At 37.6% G+C, this 17,883-nt stretch overlaps 1 protein-coding gene across 1 annotated transcript; it reads left to right on the forward strand.

Annotated features, from left to right (window-relative positions):
• Positions 1 to 9,280: 9,280 nt before the first annotated feature.
• Positions 9,281 to 11,322, forward strand: LOC114701866 (alpha-defensin 16-like). The gene is made up of 2 exons (XM_028882059.1): positions 9,281 to 9,452; positions 11,210 to 11,322. Exons 1-2 carry the CDS (start codon positions 9,281 to 9,283, stop codon positions 11,320 to 11,322), a joined length of 285 nt encoding a protein of 94 aa, XP_028737892.1.
• The last annotated feature ends 6,561 nt before the right edge of the window (positions 11,323 to 17,883 follow it).

A 17,883-nucleotide genomic window follows, 5' to 3' on the forward strand; every position in this document is an offset into this window, starting at 1 on the left:
TGGTTTCCATTCTGAGGTCAGCACATCTTAAAGTATATAGGCTGATTTAATTCTGTAGATTTTTTCTATTATCCAATGTCTCTCTGCAGCGGTTGTTCCTTTCTCATTAGCACTGAGAAAATTTAAAGTTAATAGAGCATTATGCAGTCTATTTCTGGGGTTTTTGTTACCCATTTCTGTTTATTTAGCATATCCTTTAGAGTTCTGTTTGATCTTTCTATAACTGCTTGACCTGTAGGATTATGTGGTATACCTGTAATATGCTTTATATTATAATAAACAAAAAATTGATTCATTTTAACAGAGACATATGATGGAGCATTGTCAGTTTTGATGTGTGCAGGTATACCCATGATGGCCATAACTTCTAGCAAATGAGTGGATTACAGAATCAGCTTTTTCAGAACTCAAAGCAGTTGCCCGTTGAAATCCTGAATAAGTATCGATGGTGTGATGTACGTATTTCAATTTTCCAAATTCTGCAAAGTGAAACAAGTCCATCTGCTGAGATTTCATTCCTCTGTGTACCCTTTGGTTACATCCTGCTGGTAATGGCATTTGATTGTAGAAGGAACAAGTAGGACATTTCTTTACTATTTCTTTGGCTTGTTGTCAGGTTATGGAAAAATCCTTTTTTAAACCTTTACTATTGACATGATGTTTTTTATGAAATTCTGAGGCCTCCAGCACATTTCCTATCAATAATTTATCAATCTCATCATTGCCTTGTGCTAGAGGGCCTGGCAGACAAGTATGGGATCCAATGTGAGTTATATATAAAGGATGACTCCTTTTCCTGATTGTATCTTGTAATTGAAGAAATAGTGAAGTTAATTCTGAAGCATCAGGGATAAATTCTGTAGTCTCAATATGTAATACTACTCTTTCAGCATACTGAGAGTTAGTTACTATGTTGAGAGGTTCTGAAAAATCCATTAATACCAACAGAATAGCATACAATTCTGACTTTTGAGCTGTATTATAAGGACTTTGAACAACTTTACTTAAATTTTCTGATTTGTAACCTGCCTTTCCTTGTTTGTTAGCATCTGTATAAAATGTACGAACTCCAGATATGGGTTTTTCCCATACAATTCGAGGCAAGATCCAATCAGCTCTATTTATAATATCAATTATATCGCTTTTGGGATATTTGCTGTTAATTTCTCCCAAAAAATGACTGCAAGCTCTTTGCCAAGGTTCACTTTCTGTCCATAATTTTTCAATGTCCTCCTTAGTTAAAGGTATGACAATTTCTGCTGGATCTCTTCTTGCTATTTGACCAAGTCTCAATTTTCCTTTCCAAATCAAGTCAGAGATTTTTTCCACATAAATTTTTAATTTTTTATTTGGTTTATTTGGTAAAAATATCCATTCCAATATAATATCTTCCCTCTGCATTAATATTCCAGTAGGAGAATGCCTAGAAGGTAAAATAACAAAAATGCAATCCAGGTTTGGATCAATACAATCCAAGTGCCCTTCATGTACTTTCTTTTCTACCAAGGCCAATTCTTTCTCAGCTTCAGGTGATAATTCTCTTGGACTATTTAAGTCCTTGTCACCTTCTAAGATTTTGAACAATTAGTCAGTTCATCATTTTTACCCCAACAATAGTTCGTAGATGAGAAATAGCTCCAAATAATCTTTGAAAGTCATTAAGAGTCTGTAGTCTATCTCTCCTAATTTGCACCTTTTGGGGTCTAATTTTTTGTAGCTCTATTTTATATCCTAAATAATCAATAGAATCTCTCTTTGTATCTTTTCAGGAGCAATTTGTAATCCCCAGCAAGGCAAAATTTCTTTACTTCTTCAAACATTCTTTCTAAAGTATCTGCATTTGAGTCAGCTAGTAAAATATCAGCCATATAATGATAAATCATAGATTTAGGAAAATTTTTACGTATCACTTCCAATGGCTATTGTACAAAATATTGGCACAGAGTTGGGCTATTCAACATTCCCTGTGGGAGGACCCTCCATTGAAATCTTTTAACCGGTTGAGAATTATTATAAGTAGGCACTGTGAAAGCAAATCTTTCTCTGTCTTTTTCTTGTAAGGGTATTGAAAAGAAAGTCTTTTAAATCAATAACTATGAGAGGCCATCCTTTTGGTAACAAAGTAGGCAAAGGAATTCCAGATTGTAGAGAGCCCATTGGCTTGAATTACTTTGTTAATTGCTCTAAGGTCTGTTACCATTTACCAGATTTCTTTTTAATAACAAATACAGGAGAATTCCAAGGGCTGGTTGATTCTTCAATATGCTGAGCATTTAACTGTTCTTCTACCAGCTCTTCTAAAGACTGGAGTTTTCTCTGTTGTTAAAGGCCATTACTGGACCCATACAGGCTTGTCTGTTAACCATTTTAAAGGTAGAGCTGTTGGTGTCTTTGGAAGATCATTCAGTTGTTGTGCCCTGGTCTTGTATAATATGGATGGCTGGTCACCACTCAAAAATAATGCCTTATAATATTTCTCTCAGAAACCTGTGATAGTTTATGATTTGTTTCTGAGATTGGAGGGATGTTAATCTGAGTATTCCATTGTTGCAACAAGTCTCGACCCCACAGGTTTCATAGCTATGTTAGCCACATATGGTTTTAATTTTCCTCTCTTTCCTTCTGGACGTATACATTCGAGCCATCTTGCACTCTGTTTCACCTGAGATAATGTCCCAATTCCTAACAGTTGAACGTTTACCTCCTGAAGAGGCCAAGTTGGATGCCAAAATTCTGGTGCAATTATGGTAACATCCGCACCTGTGTCTACCCGACACACAACAAAACACCATTTATATTTATCATTAATTTTGGTCTTTGTTCATTAATAGAAGTTTGCCAAAAATTTTTCTTTATGTTTTCTCCTGAATTTTCTATTCTCTCTGTTTCATCATCCTGACCAGCATGATTTATTCCAATAGGCATTTGGTTATTTAATTGCTCTGAGCAGGGGTTTCCTCTATGGCTGCAGGAAAGGTTTGAACTGGATTTGCTATGGGGGCCTGCATGAGGCCCATCTGGGAGTTTCCCGAAAACTGAGGCAAAGGATTACCCTGTCTGTCCTTTGTTGATCTACATTCGTTGGTCCAGTGTTTTCCCTTACCACACCTTCTGCATACTCCAGATGGAAGGGGCATTCTGTTGCCATTGTTCCTTGAAGAAACATTGTTTCTAGGAATGACCTGTTTACTAGTCCCTTTTCAAATATCCTTGCTTTCCACATCCAAAACATCTAACACTCCTCAAAGCTTTTGAAATTGATTCTCCTACCCACATATCATCATGCTCATGAGCCTCAACATTAACTGTGTTTCTAATCCAATCTTCCAAAGGTGCAGATCTTGCCTTTAATGGCCTGATTATTCTTTTGCATGCTGCATTCACATTCTCAAAGACCAAAGATTCAATTATTATCTTACTAGCTTCAGAATACAAGACCATTCTCTTTACTGCTGAAGCCAGTCTTTGTAAAAAATCTGTGAAAGATTCTTTTGGGCCTTGCATCACCTTTGTAAATGACTCAGGTCTTTTTCCTGGTTCGTCAACTCTGTCCCATGCATTCAAGGCTGCTGTAGACATAAAATTAGGGTTTGGACATCATATAAACCTTGTGCTTGTACTGAAGCATATTGCCCTTCTCCAATAAGCTGATCCTGGCAAACTTGTATTCCTTTATCCCTCCATTGTTTTTCTATGTTTTTAGCTTCATCCTTAAACCAAGTTAGAAATTGAAGCCTCTGGCTGGGTTCAAGAACAGCTTGTGCCAGCTCCTGCCAGTCCTGTGGTACAATCCTATTATATGTTGACCAAGAGTTTAACATTTGCTTTATATATGGGGAATGCATGCCATAAAATACTATTGCCTCCTTAAACCTTTTTAAATCCAACATTTCAATTGGAGCCCAAATATTTTGTGTAGTCATTTGATCAGGCAACTGCTGTACAGTTACAGGATAAATTAAGAGTGACTGTGTGAAAACAGGCTTTCTTTCTGTAACCTTATGATCCAAACTTGAAACAACTTCACTGTTAATTTCTTCTGTCTGAATTTTTACAGGTTTAACAAGTTTTTCTAAAGCTGTCATCCTGGCACTTAAATTGACTATCTTTTTAAATTGTAAAATGAGGATAAGCATAGTGATAACTGCATAATTCCAACAATTCTAATCTTCTCTTATAGTTGTTCCATTGTCAGACTGCCTAAAATTTCAAACAAAACCCAATTTTCTTCCAATGTACACATGAAACCCATTTTTTTTTAATGTGGAAAAATTTCTCTTTTAAATAGTTTCCTTTAAAATATCTGATATGTTGTGACTTACCAAATTTGTGTAGAACAGTCGAAATCTGATGAAATTTAAAACAGCCACCTAGTGTCCTATGTGTGGAGAGAGAGAGAGAAGAGAGAGAGAGAGAGAGAGAGAGAGAGAGAGAGACAGAAAGTATAGCCAGCTAAAGCTTAAATCCAGCCACGTATTCCCTCTTGAGCTGAGTCAAGGCTTGGCTCTGGCTTCCTTAAGCTCTAACCAAGTGTGTTGGCTTTACAGGAGGGGACCTGTTTGGCAGGGCAGGCCTGAGTTGTTTGTAGCATTGGCTTTAAGCAAGCAGCTCATGGTTAGTCCGGCCTGAGGCAAAGCAGAGCTGGGCTGGGGCTAGGGAGCCGGCTACTCAGACTAGGGAGCCGGCCCCAAGCAGTTTTTAATGGCTTCTTGTCATGTTGGGCGCCAGATGTAGATGTATTCAACCATCTTATTAAAATAAGAAACACAGAACCAATGTAAAAGAGAAAGCCGAGAGGTCAGAGCTTAGAGCTAAAATCTTACCTCCTGCAGTGCTCCTAGCTTCCCTGAAAGAGGCGCTATTTCCTGTGTGTCTGTCTTTAAATAGTCTTTCTGTTCTGCCTTCTCATTGTTGTAAACCCAAACACATGACTGCCTCGTCACTGCCTGTAAGTACCGACCTCCAGGTCTTAAAGGCCTATGACTCTAATGCGGGCTGTATCCCTGAACACACAGAGATCTACCTAGCTCTTCTACCAAGTGTGGAATTAAAGGCATGTGCCACCACCACCACGCTCTTGCTATGGCTCTAACAGCTCTGACCCCTGGGCAACTTTATTTATTAACATACAATGAAAATCACATTTCAGTACAAATAAAATACCACCATATGGGGAGGTTTTTGCTTTGTCTTCCAGGAAAACAAAACAACCATATAGAGGAATTTAAAGACCTTTGGACAAATAACTATCCAAAGAAAGAGAACTACCTGAAATAATTACCGAGAAAAGAATAATCTGGCCTAACGAGATCTCTGAAGTCTCCAAAAATTGGGAGACTCACAATGATGATTCCACATGGACTGTGATAATGCCACTAAGCTGAAAAACACTACCTAAATATCAACTTTGGACTATAAACTGCTCAGGACAATTTCGATGTGGCTAGATGAGATGACCCAGCCTCACTGACTGCTCTACCTAGGACTTGAGACATCCCTCCCTTTTACAGTACACAGAGACTGGACAACAAATGATGCAGCTGCCTCTCCCAACTTGACAATTAATTCAAATTTTTCTTTTCACGATCCTCTAAAGTTGCCATTACTCTCAGACAGCAGGAAGTAATTTTAAGAACACAATACCCACATTCCCAAGAGGAATGAAAAAAGGAAAAAAGGAAGTTTTATTAATGATAGAATAGAGTAGGTTACTAGATCTACTCTGAAAAGAAAAAAAGGGAGATAAAAAGGGAAATATAGATATGTTAGGATAAAAGGGTAGATTATTAAATCTATTTTTAAAAGCAACTATATATTTTGAATATTTTACATTGATATGACCTATGTTTAATGATACAAATTTGTGATTATTTTTGTTAGAACAGGTTATACAAACATTTCAACTCACATTCAAGGTATTTTACCCATACAACTCATTTAACAATGTAATGTAAATTTCTAGTCTTTGAATTATTAGAAACTATTTAGGATAATAAAGAAATGCAAGTTAGTAATTAGTTACTATAATCAAACTTGTAGTCATATTAGGTATGTCTTCAAATTTAAACAGAGATTTATTTAGGTAGATAGGTGGTCTTCAAACACTTCAGAGATCTCCAGAATATGGCATTTAAGATGTTTTAAATAACATAGGCTCTTTTTTTTAAATGACAATGAGACATGTCTGCTCATGACAATACCAATCTAATCCAGAGAAGATGATGGCCACTGAAGAAACTCCTTTTCTAGTTTACATCCTTTGTGGCAAAAGTTAGCCACTGGGCAAAAAAATGCCCTTGCCTTGACTGCTGACAGTATGCTTTCCAAAATGGACAAGGAGGACATAAAAGAAAGGACTGCCAAACCTTGACAAGACAAGGTAAGACAGCCATTCAGAAAATCCTGATTCACAGATAAGTCTGGCAGATATTCTAGGCCTATAGGTCAAAGATAGATATCCCAAAATTGCAAAGGAACTTTGGTGACTATCCAGGCTGTTTCTATCATTTCTGGCATTTTATAGAAGTCACTTTCTTGCACTTCCAGCATACTCAGGTAATATTATGCCCTTCTCAGGTCTCTGATGGAGTTGAAGACTTATAGTTTTCCTTGTTATCAGATTCAGAAAAGAAATTCACTAAAGAGGTATAAAGAATATAATCTTGAGAGCCATTAAAAAATAATTCTTGTAATGCACGTTAGAATAGAAAGTGAATTTGGTACAACCTTTTGGACTCACCAAGATAGGATAGATAATGGAATATTTTCTATGAATTTGTCAAATGCTAATAGATTACACATTGTTATTGTATTTATTGCCTGTATATGTTGTATACAGGTATTGTATGTATTGCATATAGTTTTCCATATATTAGTTACACCTTTTTATTTTAGATAAAGGGGAAAATGTGGTGATACTTTGTTTGTGCTCCAACAAATAAAGCTTGCCTGGAGATTAGAGAGCAGAGCTAGGCACTAGTTAACCATAGAGGCAAGGCAGAGGTAGCACACACCTTTAATCCCAGTACTTAGGAGGAGAAAGTAGAAAGATCAGGAGTTCAAGGACACTTTGGGCAACATGAAATATATCCGTTCTAAAAGAGAAACAGAGCCACACAGTGGAGGCTACACCTTTAATCCCAGCACTTGAGAATCTCATGCCTTGATCCCAGTGCTTGGGAGGCCCATGCCTTTAATGCCAGCACTAGGGAGGTAGAGACAGGAAGAGATATGGCTATGTGGAGAGAGGAATATAAGGTAGGAGAGACAGGAGCTCACCCCCTTTTCAGGCTGAGGGGTTGGCGAGGGAAGAAGTGACTGTGACATGCTCCATTGTCTCTCTGATATTTCAGCATTTATTACAATATCTGACTCTGGGTTTTTATTATTAAGACCAATTAGAATTCATGCTAAAGTTAAGTGTAAATATAGAAGAGTAAGCCAACAATTTTCACTGGAGGATTGACAAGACTTGTATGAGCTGAGAAATGAAGTGTATTAGAAATATTAATGGTGGTGGGAAGAAAAATATAGGGAAAGTACAATAGTGTAATGTGCAGATACTTCTGACTAGAAGGCTATGATGTTAGGATGGATAATGAAAAGTAAGTTGAGCTTCATATTAGGTTGAGGAGTTTCCTCAGACAAGGGAAACAAACCTCCCTGTTTTAAGGATAAGTATTTAGGAACCAGTGAATTCTAGTGACATTTTAATTGTTAAGTCAATACAGGAATTCTGATTCCAGCCCCAGTTTACACACATTTTCCTGTGTTTCCATGCTTTACAAGGAGTCTAGAGTCACAATAAGAAGCCATAACTTGGGCCTGACACAGAGTAAGTCAAGTATACTGGAGAGTACTCCCACAATGGCAGGACAAGTCTTGGTTATGCTGGAGATGCAGAGAGAGTATAAAGCACTGACAAAGAAATTACCAATGAGTGATACACAATCTTGGAAAGATGCTTGAAGAATCCAGAATGTTTGTCATAATGGCTTCATGATGGTCAACATTATGATCGACTGTCACAGGTGTAATAAGGATGACAAAATTGAGCATATATGATATTTTGTGTATTAGTGGGGTAGTGTAGTAGTACACCCAGCATTTATGCTTCTAGATTTGTAATCATACAAGTGTTACTTTTAGACTATATGGTAAATTTACACATGTGTATTTTAATTACACATGTATCCATATAATAATATTAATTGATATTTTCCTACTTACTAGAAAAGCACAGAATTAGCCAAATTCTTCCAATTGGGAAAGGACCTCAGTTTTTAAAAATGAATTCAGAGATAGCCTATAACATGAATAATTTAAAGCAAGACAAAAAATTTTGATTTTTTTTCATGCATACCATGAGTAAAATAATCTTACTGAGGAAAGGGTAAACATTCAGTAAGAAAAGTGTCCTGGTGAATACTGGTGGTTTCATGGAGCACCAGGAACACAGAATTTCCTAGCATGGCTGAGGATGAGCAATAGCTTGCAACACTCTTTACTGGGTATTTGTTGTTTAATTATTGTGCCTTAATCCTCATCTCCGAAAAGAAAATGTCCAAGATCTCAGATGTCATCCACAGCACATTTCATGGCTCTCAAAGTGTGAAGAGGCACCTGGAATGCACTCATGAGATGTGTTCAGGTCACACTGGCTTCTTCACAACAACCTGCTCTAGCTTCAGTCTGACCAACTCTGTCCTTTGTCTCCTCTTGAGCTCAATTTACCAGGGCCATGGGCTTTCTCCATAATGGCCCCAAAGGAAGGGATTCACAAAGTCTTCCTTCATGAAGGTGATAATACCCCAGTATCACTCAAAACCTGACTATCCAATCCACAGGGATTCAGGTCTGGTCCAGCATCCACACTTTCTGAGAATAGCAGGTTCCAACTTCAGAACATTAAAAACCACTTGTTCTATGAGCTTACTAACTTAGAAAGCGCCTGCCTCTTTTCTTTCCTGACCACAGAAAGGTAAGTACTCAAGCAGATGGGAAACAGGGGAAGATAGCAAAGGACCTTCATTATTATCAGCTGGAAGGGAGAGCTGTCACTGAACACACAGAACAACATCGTGATGACAGCTGTGAGAACAGAGGAACATCAAAGGGATCTTGAGGGCAACAGTCTCTCCCAGTTACCATCTGTGCATGCCCTCTCTAACAACAGGGCCTGTCTCTGCTCCTTCTCATGACAGCTCTATAAATGCAGGCTGGCTCCTCACTCCCCACACACTGGGCTTCTGCTCATCCTTCCTCCAGGTGACTCTCAGCCATGAAGACACTTGTCCTCATCTCTGCCCTTGTCCTGTTGGCCTACCTGGCCCAGGCTGATTCTCTCCCAGAAGCAACTGAGGAGATTAAAAATGAGGATCAGCCTGGGGTAGAGGACCAGGATGTGTCCATCTCCTTTGGAGGCCCAGTAGGCGATGCTCTTCAAGATGCAGGTGAGTGGTGGTGCCCAGTATGATAGTGGATTGGAGTCTCCTGAGAGAGGGTTGATGATGGGCTCCCAAATCATGTCCAGAGCTGTGTGATTTAGTAAGTATCTCTTCTGATCCTTTGGAGTCTTCACTGTATTATAGTTAGAAGTAACAGTAAGAGTCAGAAAAGTGTAAATGATTTTATTTCTTTTAAGTTTTTATTCTAAAAATTTATCTGTGGAATAGTTTCAAAATATAGAACATACTGATTAGCTCTTAGTCTTTCCATTGATAAGTTTTGTTATACAAAGAAAAATCTGCTTTTCTTAAAAAAAAAAAATTAAGGAGCAAATGCCAGTATGTGAATGTGTTGGTTCAGGAAGACACAAAACAGGTGAAGGAATGTGTAATGGGTGTCAAGTCATGCATATGATCAATATTTGTTTAATGTATTATTTCCAAGTATTTGAAGTTGAACATGGTGATGGATGTGATGTCATCAATAGAAACAAACTTGCTCTGTACCATGTATCCCAATCTTCAAATTTATTGTACACTATTGCATACTGCTGGCTTCCTTATTTAATGTCTGATGTTCAATTTTTTTTCAGATACAAGAAAGATCCCCATATGCTTCTGTAGAAAAAGAACCTGCAGATTTCTTGAACGTCACGTTGGCAAGTGCGGCAAAGGCTATATATTCTGCTGCCGCTGAGACCAGAGACAAGCTCACCATGTGCTCTGAGACTTTATCATCTGTCATCACCCCTATACTTTGCCTCAATGGTTTTTCCTTCTCCAATAAATTTCTTTGCAGAAGAAGAATATGTTTTTACATTTCTTTCATGCTTTCTATGTGTCTTAGTCAGGACTCTTCCAAGCTATCTAGCAGAATCTACAATGAATTGCTTGTAAAAACAAGTCTAAGTTACATTTTAGTAGTCATATCAAGTGTGAACAGGTAGATACAAAGTCACATCTCAGTGATTCTGCTGTAGCTACTTCTGTCTGTCAACTCTCCTGTCCTTTAGATGGGACTCACCCTCAGAAACATGTCCTACATTTCCAGAATCCATTCTTCAATTGAAGGACATTGAGGTTGTTTCCACTCTCCAGCTATTGTGAACATAGCATCAATGACCATCGCTGGGCAAGTATCTGTGGAGTAGGATGCCCACACTAATTTCCATAGTTCTTGTTTACAACCCACCAGCATTGAATGAGGGAATCTCCTTTCTCAGTCTCCTGAGAGAGGGTTGAAGATGTGCCTTGCAATCCTGTCAAAAGCAATCTGGCTCCCTTGATTACTCTATCTTACTTTCTTCTCTTTCTTATTCATAGAAGTAATGGTGAGAGTGGAGTAAGTCAATTGATTTTCTTTCTTATAAGCCTTTTGCTTTACAAGAACTCTTAGAAATTTCACCAGAATAGGGAGCAATATACTGAGTAGATTCTTATAGAACAAAATGAGTAGTCTTAGTTATAATGAGAAAATTTTCTTTGTCTAAGAGAACTTCATATCAGTTGTAGAGTTCAGTCTAGTATAATAATATTGAGAAAAAGACCATAATAATTATACACATCAGCATGGATCTCAAGCCCTACATTTTACCAACATTCCTTCAGCACATTATTTCAATTTGTGTTGAGTTGACCATCCTGCTGGCTGTAATGCTGCCAACAAAATATGCCCACTCTGTGTCACACATCTTCATAGGGCTGTATACTATCCCATCCTACCAACCTCTAAACTCAGTTCCTCTTTCTCTTTGTGTCTCTAGCCTTAAAAAAGCTCTTGATATGCTACTGTCAAAGCCAATCCTGCAAAATACTAGAACGCATCAGTGGGATTTGCAACAATGGTAGCAAAACCTATGTGTTCTGCTGCAGCTGAGCATGAGAAAAGAAACAGCAAGATGACCATCTGAGGCGCTTGTGTTTCTCCTTTGTCTCCAATAAGTTACTTGCGATATGTTCCTGTGGGTTTGCATTCTTTGGGTCTTTGTTATAAGGCTCAGTCAGGACTCTGGGTATCAAGTATCAGAACCTTAAGGAAACCTTTGCTAATAAAAAATTACATCACTGCCTATCATTCATTTATTATTAACAAGAGGCTGGAACGTTAATTACTTAACCTGGGATATATTGCTGAGGTGCCTTAATACAACAAGTTCATACCATGGAGAATGTTAATCAGCTCTCAAAAAATGTTATCACAACAACAACAACAAAAAAAAAAACAATAAAAATGTAAAGTATAGGGTAAATACTTAAAAGAAGCAGTCTTATTTACACGTAATCAAATTCAAAATATTGAGGTTAGACTAACTGTCTTTTGTCATTCAAAATTTAAATTTATTTATGCCACTCCACTTCCACACAATTCCTCTGAGATAACCTAGGCATAGGTTAGGTCCCACTTCCACTGCTTATGGAGCAGTTCTAAACTATTTGTAAACATGCAGTCTTTGCATCAATGAACCACAGCCATTAGTTTAGCTCAACTGTAGTCTGCCTTGGTAACTGTGGTAAGAAATATATTTTTATAACCTCTCACATTTTCTTCAGGACATAGCTTTTGATCTAGTATCATTAATTTGGGAATAACCCTAGGAGTTATGCTTATTTTGATTCTTGTCCTCCCAGTCATCTTTTTAAAAACAAAAGGGGGAGATGGCACAGCCATATCTGAATGGAATGGCAGAAGTCCTGAAGCCAGCACAGCTGCTTGACAAAGGTCCAGCAAAGCTGAGCCACATGATGGCTGCCATGCAACCTTTGGTTTTCATCTCCACCTGTTGCATACTTGGGGAACTTTTAAAATTGAATAATTTGGGGATATTGATTTGATGGAAAATTTCTTATGAATTATTTATGCCTTCTCCCAGGAATGCTGCTTCTTAGCTTCTCCAGGACAGTCCTGAACATACTATTTCTCCCTGCTTTTAAAAAGATATCCTTATCAACTTGAAGGTCTTCCTTATGCCTTAGAGGTTGTGACACATAAAGAAGCCAGAGGTCTCTTCATGAGGCTATGAGAAACTCCTGAAACATCTATCCCTGTACTTACTCTGGAACAAGATAATCAAAACAAAATAAAGTTTAAAAGGTTAACTAGAAGAGTTGTCCACAGTTCAGATTACAAGCCTCTTCCCACTGTACATTCAGACAATTATGTGGCATACAACTGTGCCCTACGCAGAGTCATATTGATGAGCCCAGGGCTAGTGAAATCATGGATGTTAGAGGAGAACTTACAATCACCATTTTACTAAGCCATCACAATCCCTAATTACACTATCTGTATTTGTTCTTATATTCATAGATAAGTATAGACCTTACTCCTTGTCAAGGAAACATCTCTTTGCAACCAAGAAAGACCATTACAGAAAACCACAACCAATCTAAATGTAAAGTTCAGTTCCAATACATCTACAAAAAACTGGCACACTGAAGGCTCAAGGGCAGAAATTTTGGAAGAACCAGATAATCATGGAGTTTGCTATATATATTGTGTTTCCAAAGAATGTCAGAAGACACACCCATAAATTCTCCTCAACCTGACTTCCTGAGCATGAGCTAAACAAGAACAACAACAGATATGTTGAAGTAGATGAGGGAAAGCTCAGGAGGCCTTAGCCCTACACCAACAACTAAAGGCAACTAAAGAATACATAAGTGGTAGAAATATTCTTCACTGGAATAATTTATCCAATTATTAGAGCACAGCAATAATTTATCCAATACTGAATGATTACCACTGAAAACATCATACAAGTAACATACCCACAGAACAAGATGTATTTACGTGTTTAGGAATATATGTATGAACATATGTGTATGTGACAACAATTAATGAAAACAGAGGCCGTAAATTTTAAAAAGAGAAAGGAGGCATATCATGGGAGCATTTAGAGGGAGGAAAAAATGATGTGTATATATATTAATCTAAAAAGATCAAAGTAATTTGAGTGATTATTTCAGTGATGATAGTTATGTAAATTAAGCTGGTCATGGTGATCACATCACAGTGTATACATGTGCCATTCTGACAGCTGTAAGATGGTATCTCATATTCATTTTAATTTGCATTTCCCGGATGACTAATGGTGTTGAGCAATTCCTTAAATGTCTTTTGGTCACTTGAGATTTTTCTGTTGAGATTTCTCTGTTTAGATCTGTATCCCATTTTAAATTGAGTTATTTGGTATTTTGACATCTAGTTTCTTGAGTTCTGTATATATTTTGGCAACCAGTCCTCTGTCAGATGTATGTTTGTTGAAGATCTTTTCCCAACTGCAGATTGCCCTTTTGTCTTATTATCCTTGTATTTTGCTTTACAGAAGCTTTTCAGTTTCAGGAGATCTCTTTTGTTTTTATGTTTTTATTTTAATATTTTAATTCATTTTACATACCAACCACAGGTCCCTCTCTCATCCCTCCTCCTGCTATACCTCCCTCCCTTATCCCCTCCTCCATCAGGGTAAGTTCTCCCATTGGTGGACAGCTAAGCCTGGTACATTCAGTTGAGACAGGATCAAGACCCTTTCACTTTATCAGGGGTGAGCAAGGTGTCTGATCATAGGTAATGTGTCTAGAAATCTGGCTCTTGCAGCAGGGATAGATCCTGATCACACTGTCAGGGGCCCCTAAAATGGGAAAAGAGGTTGTTCTGAAGAAGTGAGTGTGACCTGCACACATCTCAGAAGCACATTACAGGTGCCTCTTCAAAATTTGGAAGCCATCAAATAATGTGCTGTTGCTCATATCTCAGATTCTGCATTCTTTTTAACTTTTAGAAAATGTGAACTTACCGACAAGAAAGAACAACTAATTTAGAGAGGGTGATGTGCTTCTTCCCAGTCAGAAGTGCTTCTACTCCAAAGAAGCCACTGCTGTTCCTATACAAACCTTGTTCTGTGCATGTTTTTATGCATTTTCCCTCACTATGTATATGTCAAAAGATACAGAACATTCTACTAATTTCAGTCTTCATATGATGTCCCAGTGTGATAAGTGCTAGCTCATATTTACATGTTGATAAATACTGGTCAGTTGTTAAAATGTTTTTACTTATAGCTGTGTTCCATTACTAGAAATCAGGAAGAATACTGTTTTACATACTCATATTTAAACATATACATGTCATATTGTCTAATGGGACATGACCTCTCCAATATCTTTGTGAACTTAGATTTATCAGTCATAAAATATATATCTCCTATTTCAGACACATCCCTCACTGTCTTCGTGATCTTCACAGAGTTGGCCTCAGTAGCACTCACTAAATTTGCATACCCAAAAGACCACCATGCTCATATGAGTGATTTATATTTTTGTGTTTTTATTTCCGTTTTTCCTGCCTGTACTCAGCACAGAACTGGTCATTGAAATCCCAGAGTATGTCCAACCGGCATATATAACCTTTAAAAAGAATGCCCATTTGAAGTAAGTCAATCAAGTTTTGATTTGCACCATAGTTTTCATTTTCTTATTATTTTACAGCCTCTCCTTTGTTTCTTGCCAAATCATGGTAGCAGCAGCTTTCTCACTTGAAGAAAGACATCTGCTCATGTGGACACCACAGAAGGTAGAGACCAGAATCCTCCATCAATGTGGCCTCTTATCTACTTCAGTGTTTGTTGAGTCTTGGGGGGAAAAACAGATCTTTACTTTGTGAATTTACAGTCTGCAGGAGATTTTATGATCCTTGTGAAGATTGATACATGTACTATGATGCTTTTCTAATATTTACCAGTCCCAATATAACAGGTAAAATTGATATTTCAGCATCATACTAGTTTACCTTATTCTCAGAATTGATTCTCATGAATTGATGGCACAAGTACCTATGCCCAAGTAGTGTGTGTATCATGTGTATTTGGTCAAATGCTCCATTAAGGTAGTGGTTGGCACATTCATTTTACATTCTTTTTAACTTTAATTTTTTTATTAAGAGATTTTCTATTCATTTTACATATCAACCACAGATTTCATTTTACATTTTTAAAGAAAAACATTTACATATTTTTATTTTTACATGTATAAGGAATTTGCCTGAATATGTTTGTGTGTGTGTGTGTGTGTGTGTGTGTGCCTCTTGTCTATGGAAACCTGATTAGACAGTTTAATCACCTAGAAATGGAGTTACAGAAAGCTATTAGCTACCATGTGCATGCTGGAACAGAACTTGTGCCCTCTGCAGGAGCACCAAATGTACTTAACCATTGAGTCATCCTTCCAGACCCACATTTTCTCTAATTAACCTTTAGTTTTTGTTCATAATTTCTGGAAACTTTGTCTTGGTAATATGTTACAAATCTTAAAGATTATCATTTTTCTTTGTCTTTCTTGTTTGCTATACCAAACAAGGTGGGTTTTAATTTTATTTCATAATATTTCTGAGTTTTCTTTCTTTTAACTTAAATTTGTAAAACTCAAACTGGTGTGTTAGAGTGATTTTTTGCATTTGCAAAATTTTTGTTATATCCTGTGATTGAGACAGAGTTGTCTTTCTTACTCACTGCCACAACTGAGGAAATTTCATCTTCCCAGGAAGGGTTTTCAGGATCATTACATTCTGGCCTATAATATCAGATGTGGATGCAAAACAAGCACTTAGAAAGTAGAGATGTGGATGGAGTTGGTGGGTCAGAGACATTGAAGTGATGTTGGAGAAATGAAGGAACTCTTCATAGTTCACTGCTGTTTCTCCTACATTTCATTGTACTAGATCTTGTCCAAGTACCATCACTTATTCAAAGAGTGCCGCTAAAGAGAGGAAGTTACCTCCACTGGCCTCTGAATGTTCAGATCTTGTAGCTGACCCACTTGTGCTCATGGGAGGGCTCTTCCACTTTCTTCCTCATAGGCACTCAGACTCTACTTACTTGGAGGATTCTTCTTAAGATTTCTTGGACTCTAAGATGGGTGCAAATGTAATCACTCCTATACTTGTTTTGTGTCCCAAACCAGTATGCAAAATGTCAATAGAACTCACAGTTACCCTTATTAATCCACTCTATTTCATTAGCAGTGATCATAGATGTGTGATTTTTTTTTGGATTGTTATAACTGGCAAAAACCTTTTCTTTAGGTGTTTCTAGAGAATATGGGTTATTTATTGGTGAGTTCACATCAAATCCCAGAGAAGGGAATTTACAGAGGTAGAGACCAAGGAGAAGCAATGGAAAGCCCATCTATCAACAGGTGTCTTTCAACCTTGAGCCTCTGTGAGGTTCTAAACAAGAAAAACAAATAATTCTAATAAATGACAGAGGTTATCACTCTAAAATGCAGAACTTAAGGTGGAACCTTTGCTAGTGGTGAGGTACAAGGAATGCAGGATTAGAGTGTAACCCAAGTTTCATTCTCTGTCCTTGTGGAGAGAGTTAGTGGGAGGTGTATGGCCTTGGCAATTGCTAGAACATGAGGGAAATCAGAATGTGATTTTTTTAACTAGGAATTTAATATAATAAGGTTCTATAGATCTGCCCTTCATTCACTCTGCCACCATATCAAAGACATCAGTAAAAGAAAGAGAAATAAAGGCCAGCACAACATTATTATTCCTTGAACCAGTCAGTGTCTCTAGTCAGGATTCCTCTTAACAGTTCTCAAAAATTTGAATGAAAATGCTGCCTCAGCCTCAGGTGGTTCCTGAACCTTGAATCCAAAACTCCAGTTAATAATACATAGGCAAAACACGATCAGTTCTAATGTAGGGCATTCAGAATGAAAGGGATAGCTACAGCTGGCGTAGATATCGCCTGGGCATCAGAGTTCTCAGGTCATTCTAAAGCACAACTTTACTGAATCTAATTATCAAAGAACTGGTATCACCCACATCAGAAGACCTGAAAGCAGTGGGATAGATTATAATCCAGGAGTATTAGGTTGACACACAAAGAAGGGGAAATCTAGGCAATGGCAAGTGTGTGGGCATGTGGTCATTGGAAGAAGGGTTGAAGAGAGTGAGGTCACTGTCATCTAGGGAGTCAAACTACTAAGAGGTTGAGAAGGTGACCATCTGTGCCACCTAAGACCAGAGAAATTTTTCTCTAACCTGCACATTTCTGAAATGACCTATGGAGTTTTTATTGCCAAAGGAAAGTTCTCAAAGCACAGAAAAATATATTTTCTCAATCCTTTATATCCTGATTCTGGTTGTAGAAAACAGGAAACCAAACTTTCAAATGGAAATGAACACAAATTGGACAGATATTGTGTATTATAGCTCTGCACATTGTACATTATTGCCAAGAGATGGCATTGATCTCCATGTTCCACAGTGGGTGTGTGAATATGGAGAATTTGGTATACAGAAACATTGTGTGTGTGTGCGTGTGTTTGTGTGCTTGTGTATGTGTGTGTATGTATTTGTGTATGTACAGATAGAGTACTGTTCAACCATAAAAAGATGGAATTTTCAATAACTGAGATGATCCTGGAGGAC

The sequence above is a fragment of the Peromyscus leucopus genome, chromosome 17, assembly GCF_004664715.2.
Source record: "Peromyscus leucopus breed LL Stock chromosome 17, UCI_PerLeu_2.1, whole genome shotgun sequence".
NCBI lineage: Eukaryota > Metazoa > Chordata > Mammalia > Rodentia > Cricetidae > Peromyscus > Peromyscus leucopus.